The sequence below is a fragment of the Cherax quadricarinatus genome, chromosome 7 (assembly GCF_038502225.1).
Source record: "Cherax quadricarinatus isolate ZL_2023a chromosome 7, ASM3850222v1, whole genome shotgun sequence".
NCBI lineage: Eukaryota > Metazoa > Arthropoda > Malacostraca > Decapoda > Parastacidae > Cherax > Cherax quadricarinatus.
Window position 1 is genome coordinate 106,160 of NC_091298.1, and position 21,793 is coordinate 127,952.

At 37.7% G+C, this 21,793-nt stretch overlaps 1 protein-coding gene across 1 annotated transcript in view; it reads left to right on the plus strand.

The window, feature by feature from the left end:
• The window catches only part of LOC128686836 (pseudouridine-5'-phosphate glycosidase), a 138,643-nt gene that overhangs the window by 28,226 nt on the left and 88,624 nt on the right, over positions 1-21,793 (plus strand). Inside the window, exons 3-5 of the mRNA XM_070082709.1 lie at positions 7,299-7,464; positions 7,601-7,741; positions 20,041-20,269. Coding sequence (XP_069938810.1) covers positions 7,299-7,464; positions 7,601-7,741; positions 20,041-20,269 — 536 coding nt within the window. The remainder of the gene's footprint in view (positions 1-7,298; positions 7,465-7,600; positions 7,742-20,040; positions 20,270-21,793) is intronic.

Sequence of the window (21,793 nt, forward strand, 5' to 3'; positions counted from 1 at the left end):
CAATGGGCCCAAAAGCTTTTATCCCAAAACCCTACACAAAAAGGGTGGAATTATATGGAGATAAAAAAGATCATTGAAAAAGATGAAAGTGGGGTTGTGTCTCTGAGCTGGTCGGTTGTATAAAAACCCCAATCAACCATCCTACTATTGTGGCAAGGGGCAATAAAGGACTTTCCAAAGGTAAACTATTTTTTAAAACTGGTCAAAGCTGAAGTGTTGAAGACTCTTATTGGTGGGAAAAAAAGAAAAACAGATGGCGGAGATGCATCTCTCAGCTAAAGTAAAAAGGGCTAGGAATTGAGGTTTAATTAAAAAAATGCCAGCAACAGTAGGGAGGAATTTAAAGGCCAGCAAAGGTTGGTTTGAGAGAAAAACATATGGCATTCAGGTGATAAGGCATGGTGGGGCTCCCGTTCGGCCCAAAAAGGGGCTAAAAAGTTTTTGGGTGCGGGAATTAAAGGAGTACAAGACGGGAAGGACTAAAACCTGAACAAGTGTTTGTGGAAACGGGCCCTTTTTTTTTGGAAGAAAATCCAACAGGGACACTAGAAAAAGGCACTCCCGGCCCCAAACCCTTGAAAGAATCTTTGATTTAAATCATGGGAAAAAAAAACCTTATTAGTGTATCCCTAAACCCCCAAAGGTTTTAAAGGGAAAAAACAATTCGTAAAGGCTATTGTGTGCTGTGGAGGGAAAACAGAGGCATGGGTCATGGGGATTTTTTCTTGACTGGTTCACATGTTTTTCCCCAATGTGAAAATTCCCCAATTAAAAAGAAATTAGACCTTAAGTGCCTCCTGGTATTAGACAATGCTCCTGGTCATCCTTCAGACTTGAAGCGATTTTTAGGACATGAGCTTCATTAAGGTGAAGTTTTTCCCCTAACACCCCTCCCCGAGCCCATGGACCAGCAGGTCATTTCCCTTAAAAACTGTACACAAAAACTATGTTTGAAGGTGCTTAGTGACCCAGAAACTCAACACTCAAGAGATTTTGGAAAAATTATTTACCTTCCAGTTTGTAAACTTTTTAAGGCGGGGGAAGTGACTAAGGACCTTGAACTCTGCTTTGGAAAAAAATGTGGCCAGAAGTGTAGACAAAAAGGGTTGTGAAGGGGTTTTACAACCTAGCTATCCATTGAAATCCATTTTGGCATTGGGAAGTCCAAGGGGGGGGAAAGGGGGGGGATGGGAAAGAGTTGGTGGAGGAGGGCAATGAAGAACTAACCATGATGATGCAGATCATCTTTAACACAAGAGGGGAGACCTGGGAAACTGCCGGAGGAGGATAGAGAATTGAAAAGTTGTTCAATTAAAGAAAATTTGAAAATGGTTGAAGTGCAAACCTTTTTTAGAAAATCACCCAAAGCTATGCAAACCGGTTTAACCTGTACCGACAAGGGAAACCCCTTTTGGGAAAATCATAAAGGAGGGGGACAGGTATCTATGGAAGATTGTTGTCGAAGGTCGTGACTCCCGAAGCTGGTCCCAGTGGGATTAAAGAACAAAAAAGTAACCCAAAAAGGGTTGCTACCCCAAGTGCTAAAAGGGAAAGGTTTCCTTCAAAAAAAATAAGAAGATCAACGGTTTCCCCCCATCCATCAATCATCACCAGATTTTAAAATAAGGCGGGCCCTGCTTTTTCAGTTTTTTTATTAAAATTAATATTTCATTTGGGAAATTTTTTTTTAATCTTTGGGGGGCTTCCCCATTAATTTTATTTAATATTTCTTATGGGGAAAAATTTAAATTGACTAACAATTATTTTGATTAACGGAGCTCTCAGAAGGATTAATTCCCGGTTGAGGGTCCCTTATTTTTTTGGGGAAAATTAATTGACTAATGATAAATTACTAACGAAAGCTCTCTGGAAGGGTTAATATGTTGGTTTGGTTTCCCCTTTGATTTCATGTAATTTGTTTGGGGGGCTTTTAAAAATGGCAAACATTTAGGGGGGGCCGGGACCAACTGCAACCACCACCAGCACCTACACCTACCTACACTTTTCCCTCCCTTTCATTAAGACCACACATTTTCGGAAATAAAGTTACTCATGTTATTTTATTCTTAGGCCACTTTAATTTTGGATATTTCTTTGGGGAGGGAGCCAGGTGGGTTACCCCAAACCCCCGGGGTACAACCCATTTCCCAAATAAAACTACTCATCTCACCCCCACATTAAAACTACAAATATTTTGAGGAAAAGAATTATGTATATATTTTTTTTTTAATGTTTTTTTAAAGCCTTTTTGTACTATTACTTAAATATATTTAATTAAACTTTTATGATTTTTTCATTTATATAAAAAGGTATTCTGTTTTAATGTCCCTTTTCCAGCGTGCCTGCACCTAATCTCCGTATAAAGGGGGCCCTACTGTAAAAGTTTTCCCCCAATAATATTGGTAGCCCATTATATTACTATTTATTTGGTTTTTGGAACACTATTAAAAAATTAAAAATTTTTTCCGTAAAATTAATTTAACAATTTCCCGTTTGGGGGAGAAAAAATTTTTAGCTCAGGCTGCCCTGGTGGAGGCCCTTGTGCGGGGAGACCTACCCCATCCCCCCCCCCCTGACACCCCCACCCCACCCTTTTTGTGAATAGGGAATATGTGTAAAGTACAGTTCTCTCTGGGACTAGCTGTTTGTAATGTGTTTTGATTTTTTAAATTTTATATTTTGTTGACGTCTCCCCTTTTAAATTTTAAAGTAAAAAGAAAAGGTTTGGTTTTAATTTTGGATTTAAAGAAAATGAGTATGTTCCATTCACAGTTGAGAGAAATGCAGACAAAGGTAAAAATGCAATATAATAATAATAATAATATAATAATAATAATAATAATAATAATAATAATAATAATAATAATAATAATAATAACACATGTTTGATTCACAGTCGTGAGAAATGTAAATATGCATAAAGATGCACGTTTACATTTTTATTTTTTACACAGGGTTTGACAAGGTTAAGTTAAGGATCCCTAGCTTTATTGACAAGCTAATGACAGGTTAAGGATTCCTAACTTTATTGACAAGCTAAGAGTGCTTAACTACATTTACTCATTTGAAAGCATTTTTATTGTTATGAGACATACAAGTAGGGAATAGGATGAAGTTGGAGCTGTCTGTGGGCCAGCATTTTCATCTGATCAACTGACTTTATCTCGTTGACATCATAATGCTGTACGAATGTGTTCCATACTCGAGTCATCCTGGGGATAAATGATCTCGGATGAAGTGATGTTCTGGAGAAGGGTACAGCCAGAATGAAGTTGCTGCTTTCTGCCCGTCTTGTGATATAGAATCTTGCTTCACGCTGTCCTTGAAGTGGATCCAAGTGTGGTACTTTGACAACATTGGCCTTGTACATAACAGTAAGGCCACCCACATCCTTCCTGTGTTGAAGGCTCTGCTGAAATGACAGATCTATCCAGGATTGGTCCAGGTGAGAGATGAGACGTCTTGCTCTGTTCTCTACTCTGTCAAGCAGTCGCAGATGAGAGGGGGGGCAGGCAGACCAAGAAAGTGGAGCATACTCAAGGTATGAGCATACTTGTGCCTCATACAGAATCTTACAACCCCTACTGTCAAGTAGATGTGAGATACGGCAAAGTGCTGTAAGCTTCCTGGCTGTCTTGTTTGCAAGATTTACAACATCGTTCTTCATGGTCAGTTTGGAGTCAAATTTCACCCCAAGGATATCAACTTCTTTCCCAGGTGCCAACACCCTCCTATTCATCCTTACTACTGCACCGGCATTGCCATCATGGTGCCTAGAGGCCATCATCATTTGTGTTTTCTCAGGTGCAAATGTTACTTGCCATCTATTTCCCCAGGCTGATATAGCTCTTAGCTGGTGATTGATGTGGCTTAGAGCAGCTGGCATTTCTTCTCTTTGATAAGTGAATGTCATTGTACAGTTGTCTGCATATGCATGGGATTCTGGGATGAGATGAAGAAGGTCATTGAAATAGACATTCCATAACAATCGTCCCAGCATGCTTCCTTGTGGAGCATTTGCCCCAATAGGATGTCTTGCTGATTCTGTTCCATTGAGAACTACCCTTAGAGATCTACCATGAAGGTGGTCACTGAGGAGACATAGCAATTCCCAGAGCTTGCAGTTTTGCTAAGAGGCCCTGGTGCCACACCCGGTGGAAAGCACCAGCAATGTCCAGTGCTACCACACAGCTGACTTTCACGTTCTTTTCATTTTTAATGTCTAGTGTGAGTAATATGTATAACTTATACAGTGTTCTGTATCATATAAGACAATACTGATGAAGGTACTGAGAGATGATTCATCTTGTAAACAGATGATGTAAACTTATGGTATCGATAAATACAGTACAATACTGTAAGTGTATTTTCTCATCCTTATGATTTTCATAACATTTTCTTTTCTCTAGCTTACTTTATTGAAAGAATACAGTATACAGTGGACCCCCGGTTTGCGATATTAATCCGTTCCTGAGAGCTCATCGTAAACCAAAAATGTTGGAAAGAGAATCAGTTTTCCCCATAAGAAATAATGGAAATCAAATTAATCCGTGCAAGACACCCAAAAGTATGAAAAAAAAAATTTTACCACATGAAATATTAAGTTTAATGCACACAAACTGAAGAAGACATGCACAGTTTGTAGTACTCTACTAAGAATAGAACACATGACACTTACCTTTAATGAAGATCTGGTGATGATTGATGGGATGGGAGGAGCGGAGAGTGTCGAAGTTGTTAATGTTTAGAAGGGGAATCCCCTTCCAATAGGACTTGAGGTAGCAAGTCCTTTTTCAGGGTTACTTCCCTTCTTTTTTTAATGCCACTAGGACCAGCTTGAGAGTCACTGGCAGCCTCACCATGCCTAATCATACTATGTGTGCCACTATGATTCTTAAATCTTTCAAACCAACCTTTGTTGGCCTTAAATTCACTCACATCACCACTAGTTGCAGGCAATTTCTTTACCAAATCGTCATGCAACTGCCTAGCCTTTTCACAAATGATCGCTTGAGAGATGCTATCTCCTGCTATTTGTTTTTCATTTATCCACACCAATAACAGTCTCTCAACATCTTTAACACTTGCGGTCGCTGTTTTGTAATCACAGTTGCACCTTTTGCAACAAAAGCTTCCTTGATTGCCGTTTTCCTGGTCGCTATAGTAGAGATGGTTGATTGGGGTTTTGTATACAACCTGGCCAGTTCCGACACACGCACTCCACTTTCGTACTTTGCAATTATCTCTTTCTTCATTTCAATAGTCATTAGCACCCTTTTTCTCGAAGGGTTGGCACTAGAAGCTTTCTTGGGGCCCGTGGTAACTTATTTTGCAGAAACAAGCACCAAAAACACTGTGATAATATGGAATGTACTGAACGTATCCTTAGATGCGAGCACACTGGCTGGCTTGTAAACACTGGCACACACGTGGATACGTCTCGGATGAATCGTATACCAGGTTTTTTAATGGGAACCGAGGCAAAATTTTTGCAATATAATACATCGCATACCAGATTTATCGGATACCGATGGCATCGCGAACCGGGGGTCCACTGTATAATATATAGTATAACATACAAAATATGTGCTAATTGAATGTTTATGTTATTGGTAAGGCTTCTGGTCAACATTAGGCCATTAGTAGTTAAGTTTTTGAGGAGTCAAAAGTTATACGCTGATTTTTGACTGTGCAGGGGATAAGGGCCCCTTACCCCCACGTTGTTCAAGAGTCAACTGTACTGTGTAACTAACAGTGTAGGTATTGGTCCATCCTGTGAAATTCACCACAATGGTTCTCTTATTAACCCTTTCAGGGGCCATCCCGTAGATCTACGGCTTTACGTTCAGGGTCCAAACCGTAGATCTACGTCATGAGCTCAGCTTACTCTGATAAACTGTGAGTGGTACATTTGGGCCTAGATATGAGAGAATACATCTATGTGGTATGTGTGCACCACATAAAACAGATCCTGCAGCACACCGTGTATAATGAGAGAAAAAACTGAAATCATGATTTTTCGATTAAAACAGCGACTTTGCAGTGTTTTTTCATATGTATTTTATAGTTGTATTTGCGATTTCTTGGTCTCATTTGATAGAACGGAAGACATGTTACAGAAATAGAGATGATTTTGATTGGTTTTAGCACTGGAAATGGCTTGAAACTGAGCTCAAAGTAGCAGAAATGTTAAATTTTTGACGATATTCAAGAGTAAACAAACGACCTCACACGTCTAATACACACCAGCTGATGGGTCTAATATTCATTCACAAATATGGTGATGATATTTATACAATTATTACAGTATTGCATAACAGTAAATCTTCTATTTTTTGGTGTGAATAAAAATTCATTATGTGAATAAAAAATCAAAATGGAATTTATTTGTAAAGCCTCAAAACATAACTAATGAACAGAGGAAATGTTAGTTTAGTTCCAGGAATACCTACATTGTTTATTCTGGACCCTATTTTGAAATTGGAATATTTTTAACTTTGTATTAAATTGGCCAAATTAACAATTTCCGATCACTTTAATTTGTAGTTGAAACAGTTGACTTGGCAATTTCTTGTGCTCAATCAATAGAATAGAAGGAATACTAGTGAAATAGCTAAGAATTTCGTTGACTGGAATAATGTAATTGGCCTAAAATGGGAGTCAAAGTCGGCAAAATCGCTGATTCGTAAATATCGCTGACACATCAAAATTCGCGAGAGCATAATTTCGTCAATTTTCCATCGAATTTCGTACTTTTTGTTTTATTACCTTCACAAAAAGATTCTCTATCATTTCATAAGAAAAAATAACAAATTTTTTTTTTTGAGAATTCTTGGACACTGGGGCACCACTTCAGATTTGGGCCTTGGACCCTGAAGGGGTTAATTAAATGAGTGGTAGGATTTACTGCACTACCATAAGACATTTGAAAGACTTGAAAGCAAAATTTTGATCATTTTTTTTTTAAACTCAATGAATCTTGCCAAGGCAGTGTGTGCTGACATCACACTTCAGATTATTCTCCAGCTTCAATATCCCCACCCCTCCTTTATAGTACAGGCACTCTTTTCCACTTCCAAACCCTTCATATATTTACCTTGTTCACAATCCAATTACGTACGTACTAAAAAGCCAAAAGAAAATTTTGAAACTTTGATAATTATGCACTTCAATAAATATTTTAAGATTTTTTCAACTTTTGCAACTATTTGTACTGTATATATTGCATTTTGGCATTTTAATATTCACTGAACCAATGACAAAATTGATTGAATTCATACATATTCCTTTATTCATAGAATTCATCATGAATCGTGTGGCATTACCATTAGCATGGAAGTCAAAGAAGCACTCTCATCGTGTCAACCAGTTGTTGCATTAGAGTCCACAATTATCACTCATGGAATGCCATACCCACAAAATTTTGAAACAGCTGTGAAGGTTGAAGATATTATCAGAAAAGAGGTTGTATATGTTAATCTTTAAAAAAAAAAAATACAATTAATATATTGTTATAAACAATTCCTATTTTTTAATCTTGATGAAATATTTTTGATTCAGTAATAAATGTGCTGAAATGCTATAAATGTATATTTTTTAGGGAGCGGTGCCTGCTACCATAGCTGTTATCAAGGGTCAGATTTATGCAGGACTCACTTGTGAGCAACTACATTTCTTAGCCTCCAAAAAGGATCAGTGTGTAAAAATATCACGTAGAGATTTTCCATATGTTTTGGCAAAGGTAAGTTTTTTTTGGTTTAAAATGAGTGAGTTGTCTATGTATTGCAAGTGGGCTATTGTATGATATTTAATTCTAATTTTTAATTAGCATTAACTCTTTCAGTGTCTGTCATGTGGAACTATATCATTGAGGTGAGGGTCCCTGACAGAGTTCTACATCATGAGCTCAGCTCACTCAGATAAGCTGTGAAGGGTAAATTTTAGCCTAGTTATGAGAGAATGGGTGTGTGTGGTGAGTGTGCACAGTATAAAAAATTCCTGCCCCATGCGATGCATGATGAAAAAAGCTAAAACTCTGACCATGTGTATTATTTAAAATAGCAACTTTGAGGTGTTCTTTCAGATTATTTTTATGGTTTTATTGACTGTTTCTTTGTATCATTTGATGGAACAAAAGACATACTAAGGAAAAAGAAATGACTTTGGTTTATTTCAAGATTGGAAGTAGCTTGAAACAGCTCAAAGTAGTGGAACTATTTGATTTTTCCATTTTTCCTGAGAATGGGTAAGGCCTCTCCCTACATCTCAGCCTGTTTCATGGATTTTTAATAGGTTTGATTTAATTATTGGGACACCATTAAGCATGACCAGTCTTTCTGGTTCTGTTTTATTATCCGAGAAATGGAGTAAGTCTTCTATTTTTGTGTGATTATGAATTCAAAATGGAAGGCAAGTATAGTATGGGAGAGGCCTAGGGACATGATTAATGAACAGAGGAAATGTTGTTTTAGAACTAAGAATGTCTACATTGTTTATTTCGGACTCTATTTTTAACTGGTATTTTTTTTTTTACACGTACTTTTGTGTAAAATTGGCGAAATTACTGAATTCTGTGTACTTCATAGGATAGTTGAAATAGTTGAATGGATGATGTGCTCAGTTGATAGACCGGAAAACATGCTAGTGAAATAGCTAAAAATTTGGCTTTAACCAGGATTCAAAGTTGGCAGAATGACATATGTGTAAATTACACTGAGAATACTAAATTTGTGCCTGTGTAATTCTGTAAGCTTTCCATCAAATTTTGTACTTTTGGTGTCATTACCTTCAGAAAAGGAATAGCTACTATTTCAGAAGAAAAAACTAATACATTTTTAAAAAAGTAGATACTGAGAACAATATTAACCCTTTGACTGTCGGTGTCATATATATACGTCTTATGAGCCAGTGTCGGTGACGTGTTAATATGCCAAAATTTTAGCGGCTTCAAATCAAGTGGGAGAAAGCTGGTAGGCCCACGTGTGAGAGAATTGGTCTTGAGTAGTCGGTGTGCGCAGTATAAAAAAAAATCCTGCAGCATGCAGTGCATAACGAGAAAAAAAACTCAGACCGTGCTTTTGGAATAAAATGCTGACTTTGAGGTGTATTTTTGTATGGTATTTATGGTTGTATTCTCATTTTCTTGGTCTCATTTGATAGAATGGAAGACATACTACAGAAATAGAGATGATTTTGATTAGTTTTACAATGAAAAGGACCTTGAAATTGAGCTCAAAGTAGCGTAAATGTTCAATTTTTGCCAATGTTCAAGAATAAACAAATAATATCACTGTCCAATAAGTGTCCAATTAGCCATTCTAATACTCAGTCATGAATGGGTTGACATTATTTATACAATTATTACAATAATGCAGTAGTCTGCATAACAGTAAATGTTCTAGTTTTTTGTGTGAATAAAAATTGAAAATAGAAAGCAAGAGTAATATAAGAGGGGCCTTGAGATGTGACTAATGAACAGAGAAAACATTATCTTAGTGCCAGGAATGTCTGCATTGTTTATTCTGGACCCTATTTTGAAATTGGCATCTTTATTAATTTGCATGAAATTTGCCAATTTCTGACCACTTAATTGGATAGTTGAAATTGGTAAATGGGTGGTTTCTTGTACTCAGTTGATAGAACAAATGGAGTTCTAAAGAAATAGCAATGAATTTGGTTGACTGGAACAACGAAATTGGCTGAAAATAGGGCTCAAAGTAGGTGAAATCCCTGATGCATATATATTGCTGAGATCGCTAATTTTGCAAGAGCATAATTCCATAAGTTTTCCATCAAATTTCGTACTTTTGGTCTCATTACCATTGGGAAAAGATTCTCTATCATTTCATAAGTTTTTTTTTTTCGAAAATTTTGCGACGCAGAGAGACATTTCAGGACTTGGGGTCTCGAGAGTCAAGGGTTAATTTTGAGGATCTGGACAACGAAAGGTTTGTATTTTGACATTAACAATTTTGCAAAATGTCAGTTCTGTGGCTGTGCTTGATTTCACTGGGATGATTTTGGGGCATGTTTCCCTCACCTGATTAAGGTTTATTTTACCTATGAGTAAGGTAAGGAACTTTTCATCATAAACAGCATGTGATAGGGTGGATAGAAGAGCATTATATACCTGATATATATTGCTGATTATACCTGGTGTACTCAGCAGGCTTATTCCCCCTTAATTCTTATACTTTCTTTTATCTCCTTTTCCTTTATACTAAGGAATTAAGCATGCTCTCTGCCAATCCCTAGTTACCTATACCCGTTTCAATGCACCAACCATTCCAAAATCTATGTCCTCATCTGCTGTTAACCTTTCTGTTTTAATTCTCTATCCCAGCTGCTTTACCCTGTCATTCTACCCATTGCCTCATTCACCTCCCCTACACTCACATCTGGCTCTCCCCTCACTCCTACAAGGTGTTATACTTTTTTTTTTTTTTTTTTTTTTTTTTTTTTTTTTCAACAAGTCGGCCGTCTCCCACCTGTCTAATTCAACACATCACTCACTCTCTTCCTTTCATCATTCAGTGATTTCTCTAAATAGTATATCCTCCATCTTCTTAGCACCTCTACTTTTTTTTTTTAGCCCATTTGTTTCCTTGGCTTTCTCAATTTATTGAGAAAGCCATGCTTTCTTATCAGTAAAATTAATTAATGAAAGCCATGCTTTCTTCTTAATAAAATTAATTGATGAAACCTCTCTTGCTCTCTCATTAGCTCTCCTTTTCACTCCTTCACCACTATATTAAACCTCTCTGGTTTTCCTTCTGTTTTCATGCTCTCTCATTAGCTATTCATTTGCACTCTCTCACCACTCTTTAAACCTCTCTTTTACTCTTTATATACTCCTCTCTCCATATATCCATGCAAGTTATTCCTGTATTTAACCCTTACAAGGTCAGAAGCCCTGATCTGAAATTTGCTCTCAGGGTCAGAGAATTAAAAAAAAAAAATCTTCTTATGAAATGATAGAGAATCTTTTTCTGGATGTAATGAAACCAAAAGTATGAAATTTGATGGAAAATTTACGGACTTACACAATCACAAAGTTAGTGATCGCAGTGATATTTATGCATCAAATATTTCGTTCACTTAGAGCCCGATTTTTGGCCAATTCCACTCTACTAAACTCCTAGCTATTTTGCTAGTATTCCTTCTATTCTATTGATTGAGAAAAAACACACATGTACTTATTTCAATGACCCAAGAAAGTGATCAGAAATTGATAATTTTGTAAATTTCACACACAATTAAAAACTTGGCAATTTCAAAATAGGGTCCAGAATAAACAACATAGACATTCATAACACCAAAATAATAACATTTTCTTTGTTCATTAGCTATGTCCTCAAGCCTCCCATATTACATTTGTTTTCCAATTTGAATTTTTATTCTTAAAAAAAAAAAAACAAATATAAGATTTACTGTTATGCAGATGACTGCATTATAATAATTGTATAAATAATATCAGTGCATTCCTAAATGCATATTAGACTGGCTAGTTGAACGCGTATTAGACGAGTGACATTATTCGTGTACTCTGGAATATCAGCAGTAATTGAACATTTCTACTACTTTCAGCTCAATTTCAAGATACTTTCAGTCAAGAAACCAATCAAAATCATCTCTGTATCTGTAATATATCTTCCATTCTATGAAATGAGACCAAGAAACTGAGAATACAACCATAAACATTATACGAAAATATTCCACAAAGTTGCTGTTTTAAACTAATAACACGATCACAGTTTTTTCTCATTATGCATTGCTTGCTACAGGATTTTTTATATGGTGCACACTTACCACACAGATCCATTCTCTCATATCTAGGCTCAAATTTACCACTCACATCTTATCTGAGTAAGCTAAGCTTATGGCATAGAACTACAGAGCTGACCCTGGATTCAAAGCAGTAGAACTACAGGACAGACCCTGAAAGGGCTAATGGCTGATGCATTGAATGGCGAGGATGGTACTTATCAGGTTTTGTGTGCATGCAGGAAAATTGGTTGATATAGTAAAGAATACTTGGAATAATTGGAATCTGTGCCATAATCAAGGAATGACTTGTAAAGTAAACGGACACAAGTGCAACTAATGTGACATTTTATTGTGGCAACATTTTGCTCTCCAGGAGCTTTGTCAAGCTGTTACAAACAATACATGGACACAGAAGGTATATATAGGCTTAGAGTGAGGTGTAATGATAGTGGTGGTAGTAGTAGTAGTAGTAGTAGTAATATAAGTTGTAGTAGTAGTAGTGATACAATATGGTAGAACAATTAACTTGCACACGAGTAAAAGGATATAAAAGCTGTTACATACTTGGGTAGCATAAAAATAATAGTTTAGACAAATATTTCTATCAGAGGTTGAATTAGAGAAGGCCTGTTTTGGTGTTCATCCTCTGTAATGTGCTTGTGTAGCATTAGCAGGAGAGACTATGTGATGGCAGGGTTTACTGTTTTCAGGAGGATTCTTGCTAAGACTTCAGAGATGATAAAGCTGCCTTTGTTTTGTTTAACAGCGATTAGTGATGATTCAAGGCACTTGCATCTACGGAAATTAGTTTCTTTGATCACTAATTGGGTATCCCTGAATTTCATGAGATGAGTGGTGGAATTTTGGTGTTGCACGCAGGCATTGTTCAAGTTATCATTCCTACATGCATGAATGTGTTCATTGAGGCAGGTGTTGAGGTTTCTTGCTGTTTCACCTACATGAATCTTGTTGCAGCCTCCACAGGAGATTGTGTAAACCCCTGCATTGACTGGTTCATGGTGCTTGGATTTTGTCCTGGTTAGATCCTTTATTGAAGTGCTGGAAGTGATGACAACTCTAGTGTTAGCTTGTGAAAGTACTTTAGAAACATTCAATGCAACCTGGCTGTTGGGAAGAATTATAACTTTGTTAGGAGTGGTGTTGGTGTGTGGAGAATTAATGATCTGAAGAGCTCTTTTCTTGCAGTCTTTGATGAAAAAGAAAGGAAAATGTAAATCAGTGAAGGTTTGATGAATGTATGTAAATTCCTCGTCAAGAAACTCAGGACTACAAATTCGGTATTATGCTCTTAGGAAAAAAACCAATGATGATTGCTTCTTTTGGTCCTAATATCTTGACTGTAATAGAAGTGTGTGAGATAATTTTTATTTGTAGGTTTCCAGTAAACTTGAAATCTTAGGTTATCTACTTTGTGAATGATAACATCTAGAAAAGGTAGCTTGTCATTGGACTCTTCTTCTAGGGTAAACTGGATTGCCAGTTCAACTGTGTTGAGCCTTGCCTGGAGATTCCATACATCAAAACATTTGGGAGTTATTACGAGGACGTCGTCCACGTAATGTAACCAAGTGACGCTTGAGGGGATGATGTTGGCGAAGTGTTGAGCCTCTAGGTGTTCCATGTATTGTTCCATGTATTGCCTGAAGATTCTGTACATTAAAACGTTTGGGAGTTATTACGAGGACGTCGTCCACGTAATGTAACAAGTAACGCTTGAGGGGATGATGTTGGAGAAGTGTTCAGCCTCTAGGTGCTCCATGTATTGTTTGTAACGGCTTGACAAAGCTCCTGGAGAGCGAAACGTTACCACAATAAAATGTCACATTAGTTGCACTTGTAACCTTTTATTTTACATATTGTCAGTAATTCTACCAACATATATACCACAAGGAATAACTTATCTGATTGGCTTCAAATTGTTACCACTGGTGTGGTTTCCTGAACTCAAGGCTCATGCCATCATTGGGTGGCATTAATTTGCCTGTTTTGTTGAATAAATAGTGAAGTTCATTGTTTAATAATCAAAGAATGCTCTTTCTGATTGCCTTCATAATACAGTGGACCCCCGCATAACGATGGCATCACATAGCGATTAATCCGCATACTGCTTGCTTTAATTGCAAAAATTTTGCCGCGCATACCGCTTAAAAACCCGCTCACCGATTTTCGTCCGAGACGTGTCCAATGTGCGCCCTCAGCCAGCCTCACATGTGCCGCCCGTGCCATTGTTTACCAGCCAGCCTCCGCGGTAACATCCAAGCATACAATCGGAATATTTCGTATTATTACAGTGTTTTCGGTGCTGTTTCTGGAAAATAAGTGACCATGGGCCCCAAGAAAGCTTCTAGTGCCAACCGTACACCAATAAGGGTGAGAATTCCAATAGAAATGAAGAAAGAGATCATTGATAAGTATGAAAGTGGAGTGCGTATCGCCGACCTGGTCAGGTTGTACAAGAAACCCCAATCAACCATCGCTACTATTGTGGGCACCAGAAAGGCAATCAAGGAAGCTGTTCTTGCCAAAGGTTTAACTGTGTTTTCGAAACAAAGATCGCAAGTGATGGAAGATGTTGAGAGACTCTTATTGGTGTGGATAAATGAAAAACAGCTAGCAGGAGATAGCGTCTCTCAAGCGATCATATGTGAAAAGGCTAGGAAGTTGCATGAGGATTTAATTAAAAAAATGCCTGCAACTAGTGATGATGTGAGTGAATTTAAGGCCAGCAAAGGTTGGTTTGAGAGATTTAAGAAGCGTAGTGGCATACATAGTGTGATAAGGCATGGTGAGGCTGCCAGTTCGGACCACAAAGCGGCTGAAAAATATGTGCATGAATTCAAGGAGTACATAGACAGTGAAGGACTGAAACCTGAACAAGTGTTTAATTGTGATGAAACAGGCCTGTTTTGGAAGAAAATGCCAAGCAGGACCTACATTACTCAGGAGGAAAAGGCACTCCCAGGACATAAGCCTATGAAAGACAGGCTTACTTTGTTGATGTGTGCCAATGCTAGTGGTGATTGCAAAGTTAAGCCTTTATTAGTGCATCACTCTGAAACTCCCAGAGCGTTCAGGCAAAAGAATGTCCTCAAGGATAATTTGTGTGTGCTGTGGAGGGCAAACAGTAAGGCATGGGTCACTAGGGACTTTTTCTATAACTGGTTACACCATGCATTTGCCCCCAATGTGAAAGATTACCTAACTGAAAAGAAATTAGAACTTAAGTGCCTCCTGGTGTTAGACAATGCCCCTGGTCATCCTACAGACGTGGCAGAGCGACTTTATGGGGACATGAGCTTCATTAAGGTGAAGTTTTTGCCTCCTAATACCACTCCTCTCCTGCAGCCCATGGACCAGCAGGTTATTGCAAACTTCAAAAAACTGTACACAAAAGCTCTGTTTGAAAGGTGCTTTGTAGTGACCTCAGAAACTCAACTGACTCTAAGAGAGTTTTGGAGAGAGCACTTTAATATCCTCAATTGTGTAAACCTTATAGGTAAGGCTTGGGAGGGAGTGACTAAGAAGACCTTGAACTCTGCTTGGAAGAAACTGTGGCCAGAATGTGTAGACAAAAGGGATTTTGAAGGGTTTGAGGCTAACCCTGAGAGGATTATGCCACTTGAGGAATCCATTGTGGCATTGGGAAAGTCCTTGGGGTTGGCGGTTAGTGGGGAGGATGTGGAAGAGTTGGTGGAGGAGGACAATGAAGAACTAACCACTGATGAGCTGATAGATCAACTTCAAGAGCAAGAGGCCAGACCTGAGGAAACTGGTTCAGAGGAGGGGAGAGAGAAATTGAAGAAGTTGCCTACTACAAAGATTAAAGAAATCTGTGCAAAGTGGCTTGAAGTGCAAACCTTCATGGATGAAAATCACCCTCACACAGCTATTGCAAGCCGTGTTGGCAACCTGTACACTGACAGTGTTGTGAAACACTTTAGGGAAGTCATAAAGGAACGAGAGGTACAGGCCACTATGGACAGATATGTTGTGCGAAAGAAGTCCAGTGACTCTTAAGCTGGTCCTAGTGGCATTAAAAGAAGAAGGGAAGTAACCCCAGAAAAGGACTCGACACCTCAAGTCTTAATGGAAGGGGATTCCCCTTCTAAACACTAACACTCTCTCTCCCCTCCTCCCATCCCATCAATCATCACCAGATCTTCAATAAAAGTAAGTGTCATGTAAGTGTGCATGCCTTTTTCAGTTTGTGTGTATTAAAATTAACATTTCATGTGGTAAAAAATTTTTTTTTTCATACTTTTGGGTGTCTTGCACGGATTAATTTTATTTCCATTATTTCTTATGGGGAAAATTCATTCACATACCGATTATTTCGCATAACAATTACCCCTCTTGCACGGATTAAAATCGTTATGCGGGGGTCCACTGTATTGTTGATTATGTATTCTTTAAAAAGTCTGATACCCAATAAGTTTAGTAAGAATAGGTGCAAATTTTAAATATATTACAGGTCGGCCATCACTAATCCGGCAATCAGTAATCCAGCACTAATTTTGGCTAGCATAATTTCAAATTTCCAGGGCTCCACACCAACCTGCAGCTACCATTTGGTGGTGCTACTTGCTGCATAAGCCATTCAGATTTCTTTTTCTCCCTTTATTGTTATAACCTGCTCACTTTTAGCTCTAGCCATTGTTCCAATGAATAAAATAAATTCATCTATTTGTGTAAAGCACATACGCCATACATTGTCCGTAAAAGATAAGGTGGCTTTGAAGCCACTGTCAGTCACCATGAGCTCAGCTCACTCACATAAGTTGTGACCAGTAAATTTGGGCCTACATATGACAGAATAGGTCTGTGTAGTAAGTGTGCACTATATAAAAACAGTCCTGCTGCATGCAGTGCATAATGATAAAAAAACTAACAGTACACTCATTACTTACCTTAAAATATGTGTAGTCTTAATGTAGTGTGAGAGGTGAGTATGTAGTGGTTATTTGTAGGAAATCAGGTGTAGGTAGCTGGTAGGTGTAACTATGTAGCCCTCCTGGGTTACATAGCCATATGATATTTAAAGTGGCCCATCAACATACATTGTACACTGAGTTTAATAATTTCTAACAACTACCTTTAGATGCCATCATAAATGAAGGGAGAAGTAATAAGAAGTCATGCCAAGAATTATAAACAAAGCCGAATGTGTTCAGGGGAGTGACTGGGTCAAAGTTGGACTGATACACATTTTCTCTGGTGCTGGGCCAGAGAAAACGTAATTTTTTCCCTCCGCCCGGCTACAACACCTCATATTTATGTGAAATTTATCATACTGTGGGTGTATATATCTTGTTTATATGGTATGTAATGTTTCTTAAATAATTATGAAGAAAATATCATAAATGGATTTTGAAAATGGTGTAAAACAGCTACTTTGTGGTGTATTTTCATATGATTTTTATGCTTGTATTCTTGTTTTTTTGGTCTCCTTTGATAGAATGGAAGATATATTACAGAAATAGATATGATTTTGATTGGTTTCAAAATGGAAAGTACCTTGAAAATGAGCTCAAAATAGCAGAAATGTTCGATTTTTGCCGATGTTCAAGAGTAAACAAATGATGTCACCATCCAATACGTGTCCAACTGGCCAGTCTGATATGCAATCTAATATGACAATATTTATACAATTATTACAATAATGCAATAGTCTGCATAACAGCAAATCTACTTTTTGTGTGAATAAAAATTCAAAATGGAAAGCAAGTGAAATATAAGACGGGCCTAGAGACATGACTGATGAACAGAGAAAATGTTGTTTTAGCGCCAGGAATGTCTGCATTGTTTATTCTGGACCCTGTTTCCACATTGGCATCTCTTGATATTTATGTGAAATTGGCCAAATTACCAATTTCTGATCACTTTATTGGGTAGTTGAAATAGGTAAATAGGCGATTTCTTGTACTCAATCGACAGAATATACTATCGAAATAGCTATGAGTTTGGTAAACTGGAACAGTGCAATGGGCCAAAAGTAGGGCATAAAGTGGGTGAGATCGGCAATGCGTAAATATCGCTGTTGGGTTAAGTGTATTCTAACCTAACTGCTGTAATCCAGCAAAATCACCAATCCGGCACTCTATAGGCCCTGATGATGCCGGATTAGTGATGGTCAACTTGTACTGTGAAAGATGAGGTGAATATAGGATTGATAAGAGGAAAAAGACAATTTTCTTCTTATTATTCTTTTTAGTAATCTTTACAGGAAAAGGGGTTACTAGCCCATTGTTCCCGGCATTTTAGTTGACTTTTACAACACGCATGGCTTACGGAGGAAAGATTCTTATTCCACTTCCCCATTGATATAAATGGAAAAGTAATAAGACCAAGAACTATTAAGATAAAATCAAAGAAAACTCAGATGAGTGTGTATAAATAAACGTGTACATGTATGTGTAGTGTGACCTAAGTGTAAGTAGAAGTAGCAAGACATATCTGTAATCTTGCATATTTATGAGACAGACAAAAGACACCAGCAATCCTACCATCATGTAAAACAATTACAGGCTTTCGTTTTACACTCACTTGGCAGGACGGTAGTACCTCCCTGGGTGGTTGCTGTCTACCAACCTACTACAATCTATGGAGGCAAAGAAGGGAATGTATGAAAGTATAGTAGTACCAACACTCTTGTATGGGTGTGAAGCTTGGGTGGTAAATGCAGTAGCGAGGAGACAGTTGGAGGCAGTGGAGATGTCCTGTCTAAGGGCAATGTGTGGTGTAAATATTATGCAGAAAATTCAGAGTGTGGAAATTAGGTAAAGGTGTGGAGTTAATAAAAGTATTAGTCAGAGGGCAGAAGAGGGGTTGTTGAGGTGGTTTGGTCATTTAGAGAGAATGGATCAAAGTAGAATGACATGGAAAGCACATAAATCTATAGGGGAAGGAAGGCGGGGTAGGGGTCGTCCTCGAAAGGGTTGGAGAGAGGGGGTAAAGAAGGTTTTGTGGGCGAGGGGCTTGGACTTCCAGCAAGCGTGCGTGAGCGTGTTAGATAGGAGTGAATGGAGACGAATGGTACTTGGGACCTGACGATCTGTTGGAGTGTGAGCAGGGTAATATTTAGTGAAGGGATTCAGGGAAACCGGTTATTTTCATATAGTCGGACTTGAGTCCTGGAAATGGGAAGTACAATGCCTGCACTTTAAAGGAGGGGTTTGGGATATTGGCAGTTTGGAGGGATATGTTGTGTATCTTTATATGTATATGCTTCTAAACTGTTGTATTCTGAGCACCTCTGCAAAAACAGTGATAATGTGTGAGTGTGGTGAAAGTGTTGAATGATGATGAAAGTATTTTCTTTTTGGGGATTTTCTTTCTTTTTTGGGTCACCCTGCCTCGGTGGGAGACGGCCGACTTGTTGAAAAAAAAAAAAAGAGGAAAAAGGTTAGTGGTGCACTGAGGAGTCTGTGGAGACAAAGAATGCTATTCTTGGAAGCGCAGAGGGTAATGTACGAGAGTATAGTGGTACTAAATCTTTTATATGAGTGTGAAGCATGGGTGGTGAATATTGCAACAAGAAGAAGTCTGGAGGCACTGAAGATGTCATGTCTTAGGGTAATGTGCTATGTGAATATTATGGAGAGAATCTGTAACTTGGAGATTAGAAGGAGGTGCAGGGTTTCCAATAGTATTATCCAGAGGGCTGAGGAAGGGTTGTTGAGGTGGTTTGGACATTTAGAAAGGATGGAATGAAATAGAGTGACTTGGAGGGTGTGTAAATATGTAGTGGAAGGAAGGCAGGGTAGGGATCATCCTAGGTAAGGCTGGAGGGAGAGGGGTAAAGGAGGCTTTATGTGCAAAGGGGTTAGACTTTCAGCAAGCATGCGTGAGTGTAGTAGATAGGAGCTAGTGGAGGCAGATGGTTTTTGTGACTTGACATGCTGTTGGAGTGTGAGCATTGTAACATTTATGACAGGATTCAAGGAAACTGGTTAGGTAGACTTTAGTCTTGGAGGAGGGAAGTACATTGCTTGCACTCTGAAAGAGGGGTGCATATATGTTGCAGTTTTTTGAATAGTGTAGGCACACCTCTGGCAAGACACTGATTGAGCGGTGATGAAAGTGTTCCTTCTTTTTCGGGTCATCCTGCTTTGGCTGATGTGTTAATAAAATAATATTTTAACTAGAAAATGCCTCTTTTGATCAGCTTTGGTCAGTGCTGCTGTATCTTAATAGGAAGTACATATTAGAAAAATATAATCTTACAGTAGTACTTCAGTCATATATTTTTGACAGGGTATCAGTGGTGGAACTACAGTCTCAGGAACAATGATGGTGGCACAAAAGATAGGTATTCCTATATTTGTGACTGGTGGAATTGGAGGAGTTCATCGTGGGGTAGAGTGTACACTGGATATATCTGCAGACCTCACTGAACTTGGTCGTACACCAGTAACTGTTGTGTCAGCAGGTGTCAAGAGTATTCTTGATGTGTGCAAAACATTAGAGTATTTAGAAACACAAGGTAAGATGTTCAAAATTCATCATTCCTTGGTGGGTTTTATGGAAATGTAAGTATAATATTTGTACATAGCCAATGTGTGATGTATACATAAAAAATGTATGAACTGTGTGACATCAGATAACTGCCAGTTGCTAAATTTGTGTATTAAAACTAACATCAGGTTATTGGTACACTGGCAATAGCATGATAAATAGAATCCATTGGATAACTTATCTGAAAATTAATTCTGCATCTTGCATAAACAGCATTAGCATCTTATCCTGTGATTTTTTTTACTCATTAATTCTTAAGGCACTATTTCTTATGAATTTATTCAACATTTTAATTGGAAAAAAGTTTTAGGTATTATTCTAAATAAGTGTAATTTGTTTTAAACCCTTTAATGTTTCATGGTAGATTTTTTTTTTTTTTTTTTTTTTTTTTTTTTTTTTTTTTTTTTTTTTTTTTTTTTTTTTTTTTTTTGCATGATACAGGTCCGCCATCACAAATCTGGCAATCAGTTATTTGGTTCCTTCAGTTATTCGGCACTAATTTGGTGGCGCTACTTGCTGCATAAGTCATTCCAATTTCCTTTTCTCCATTTATTGTTTTAACCTTCTTACTTTTAGCCCTAGCCATGGTTCCAATGAATAAAAGAAATGCTTCTCATTATGTAAAGCACCTACACAGTACATTATCCATTAAAGATAAGGTGGCTTTGAAGCCACTGTCGGTTGTCATGAGCTCAGTCTCATGATGCAGGAGAATATGCTTTATTATTACGCTAATATCAACAGTACAGCTTATTTGCCTATCACAATTGATCTAATATGACATAAGAAACAATATAAATAACATAAAACATATTAAATACTCCAGAATGAATAATATTTGGCATAATACCGAGCAGTTCGACGGAGGTATGAAGAGGATTTGGTATACAAATACCATTCTCCTATCCCTGTCTTGGGGGCTTATATTAGAGAAAATTCAAATTCAAATTCAAATTCAAAGTTTATTCTCTATAAGGATTACAATGCTGAGTTTACAGAAATTTGGTTATTGTTTGGTTTACATGTAGTAAAATTGTGATTACAGAGTGTGCCACTAGAACGCTTAGCATGGCTAGGCATTTCGGGCATACTTAGTTTTATTCTTAATTGTAAAATATTACAAATTATGAGGTAAGTTGGTATTATGGCTAAGTGACTAAATACTAGTTTGTGAGTTTAGCAATGTGACTGCTTTTGTTTTGGCACAGTATATAGTTTCAGGATTGGAGTATCACAGGATTCATTATTTTAAGACTGAGATTAATATTTCTGTTTATGGTCAAATGAGTGAGCGAGTGTAAGTGTGAACCACCAGGTGGTATTCGTGTAGTTAGTTGATGGGGTGTATCAGGGAGATAAGATGTTTTCTAATGGTAGTTTTGAAGGTGATGAATGTGTCTGCAGTTCTAGAGTTCTCAGGTAAGGTATTCCAGATTTTAGGGCCTTTGACATACATTGAATTTTTGTAAAGGTTTAGTCGGACACGGGGAAT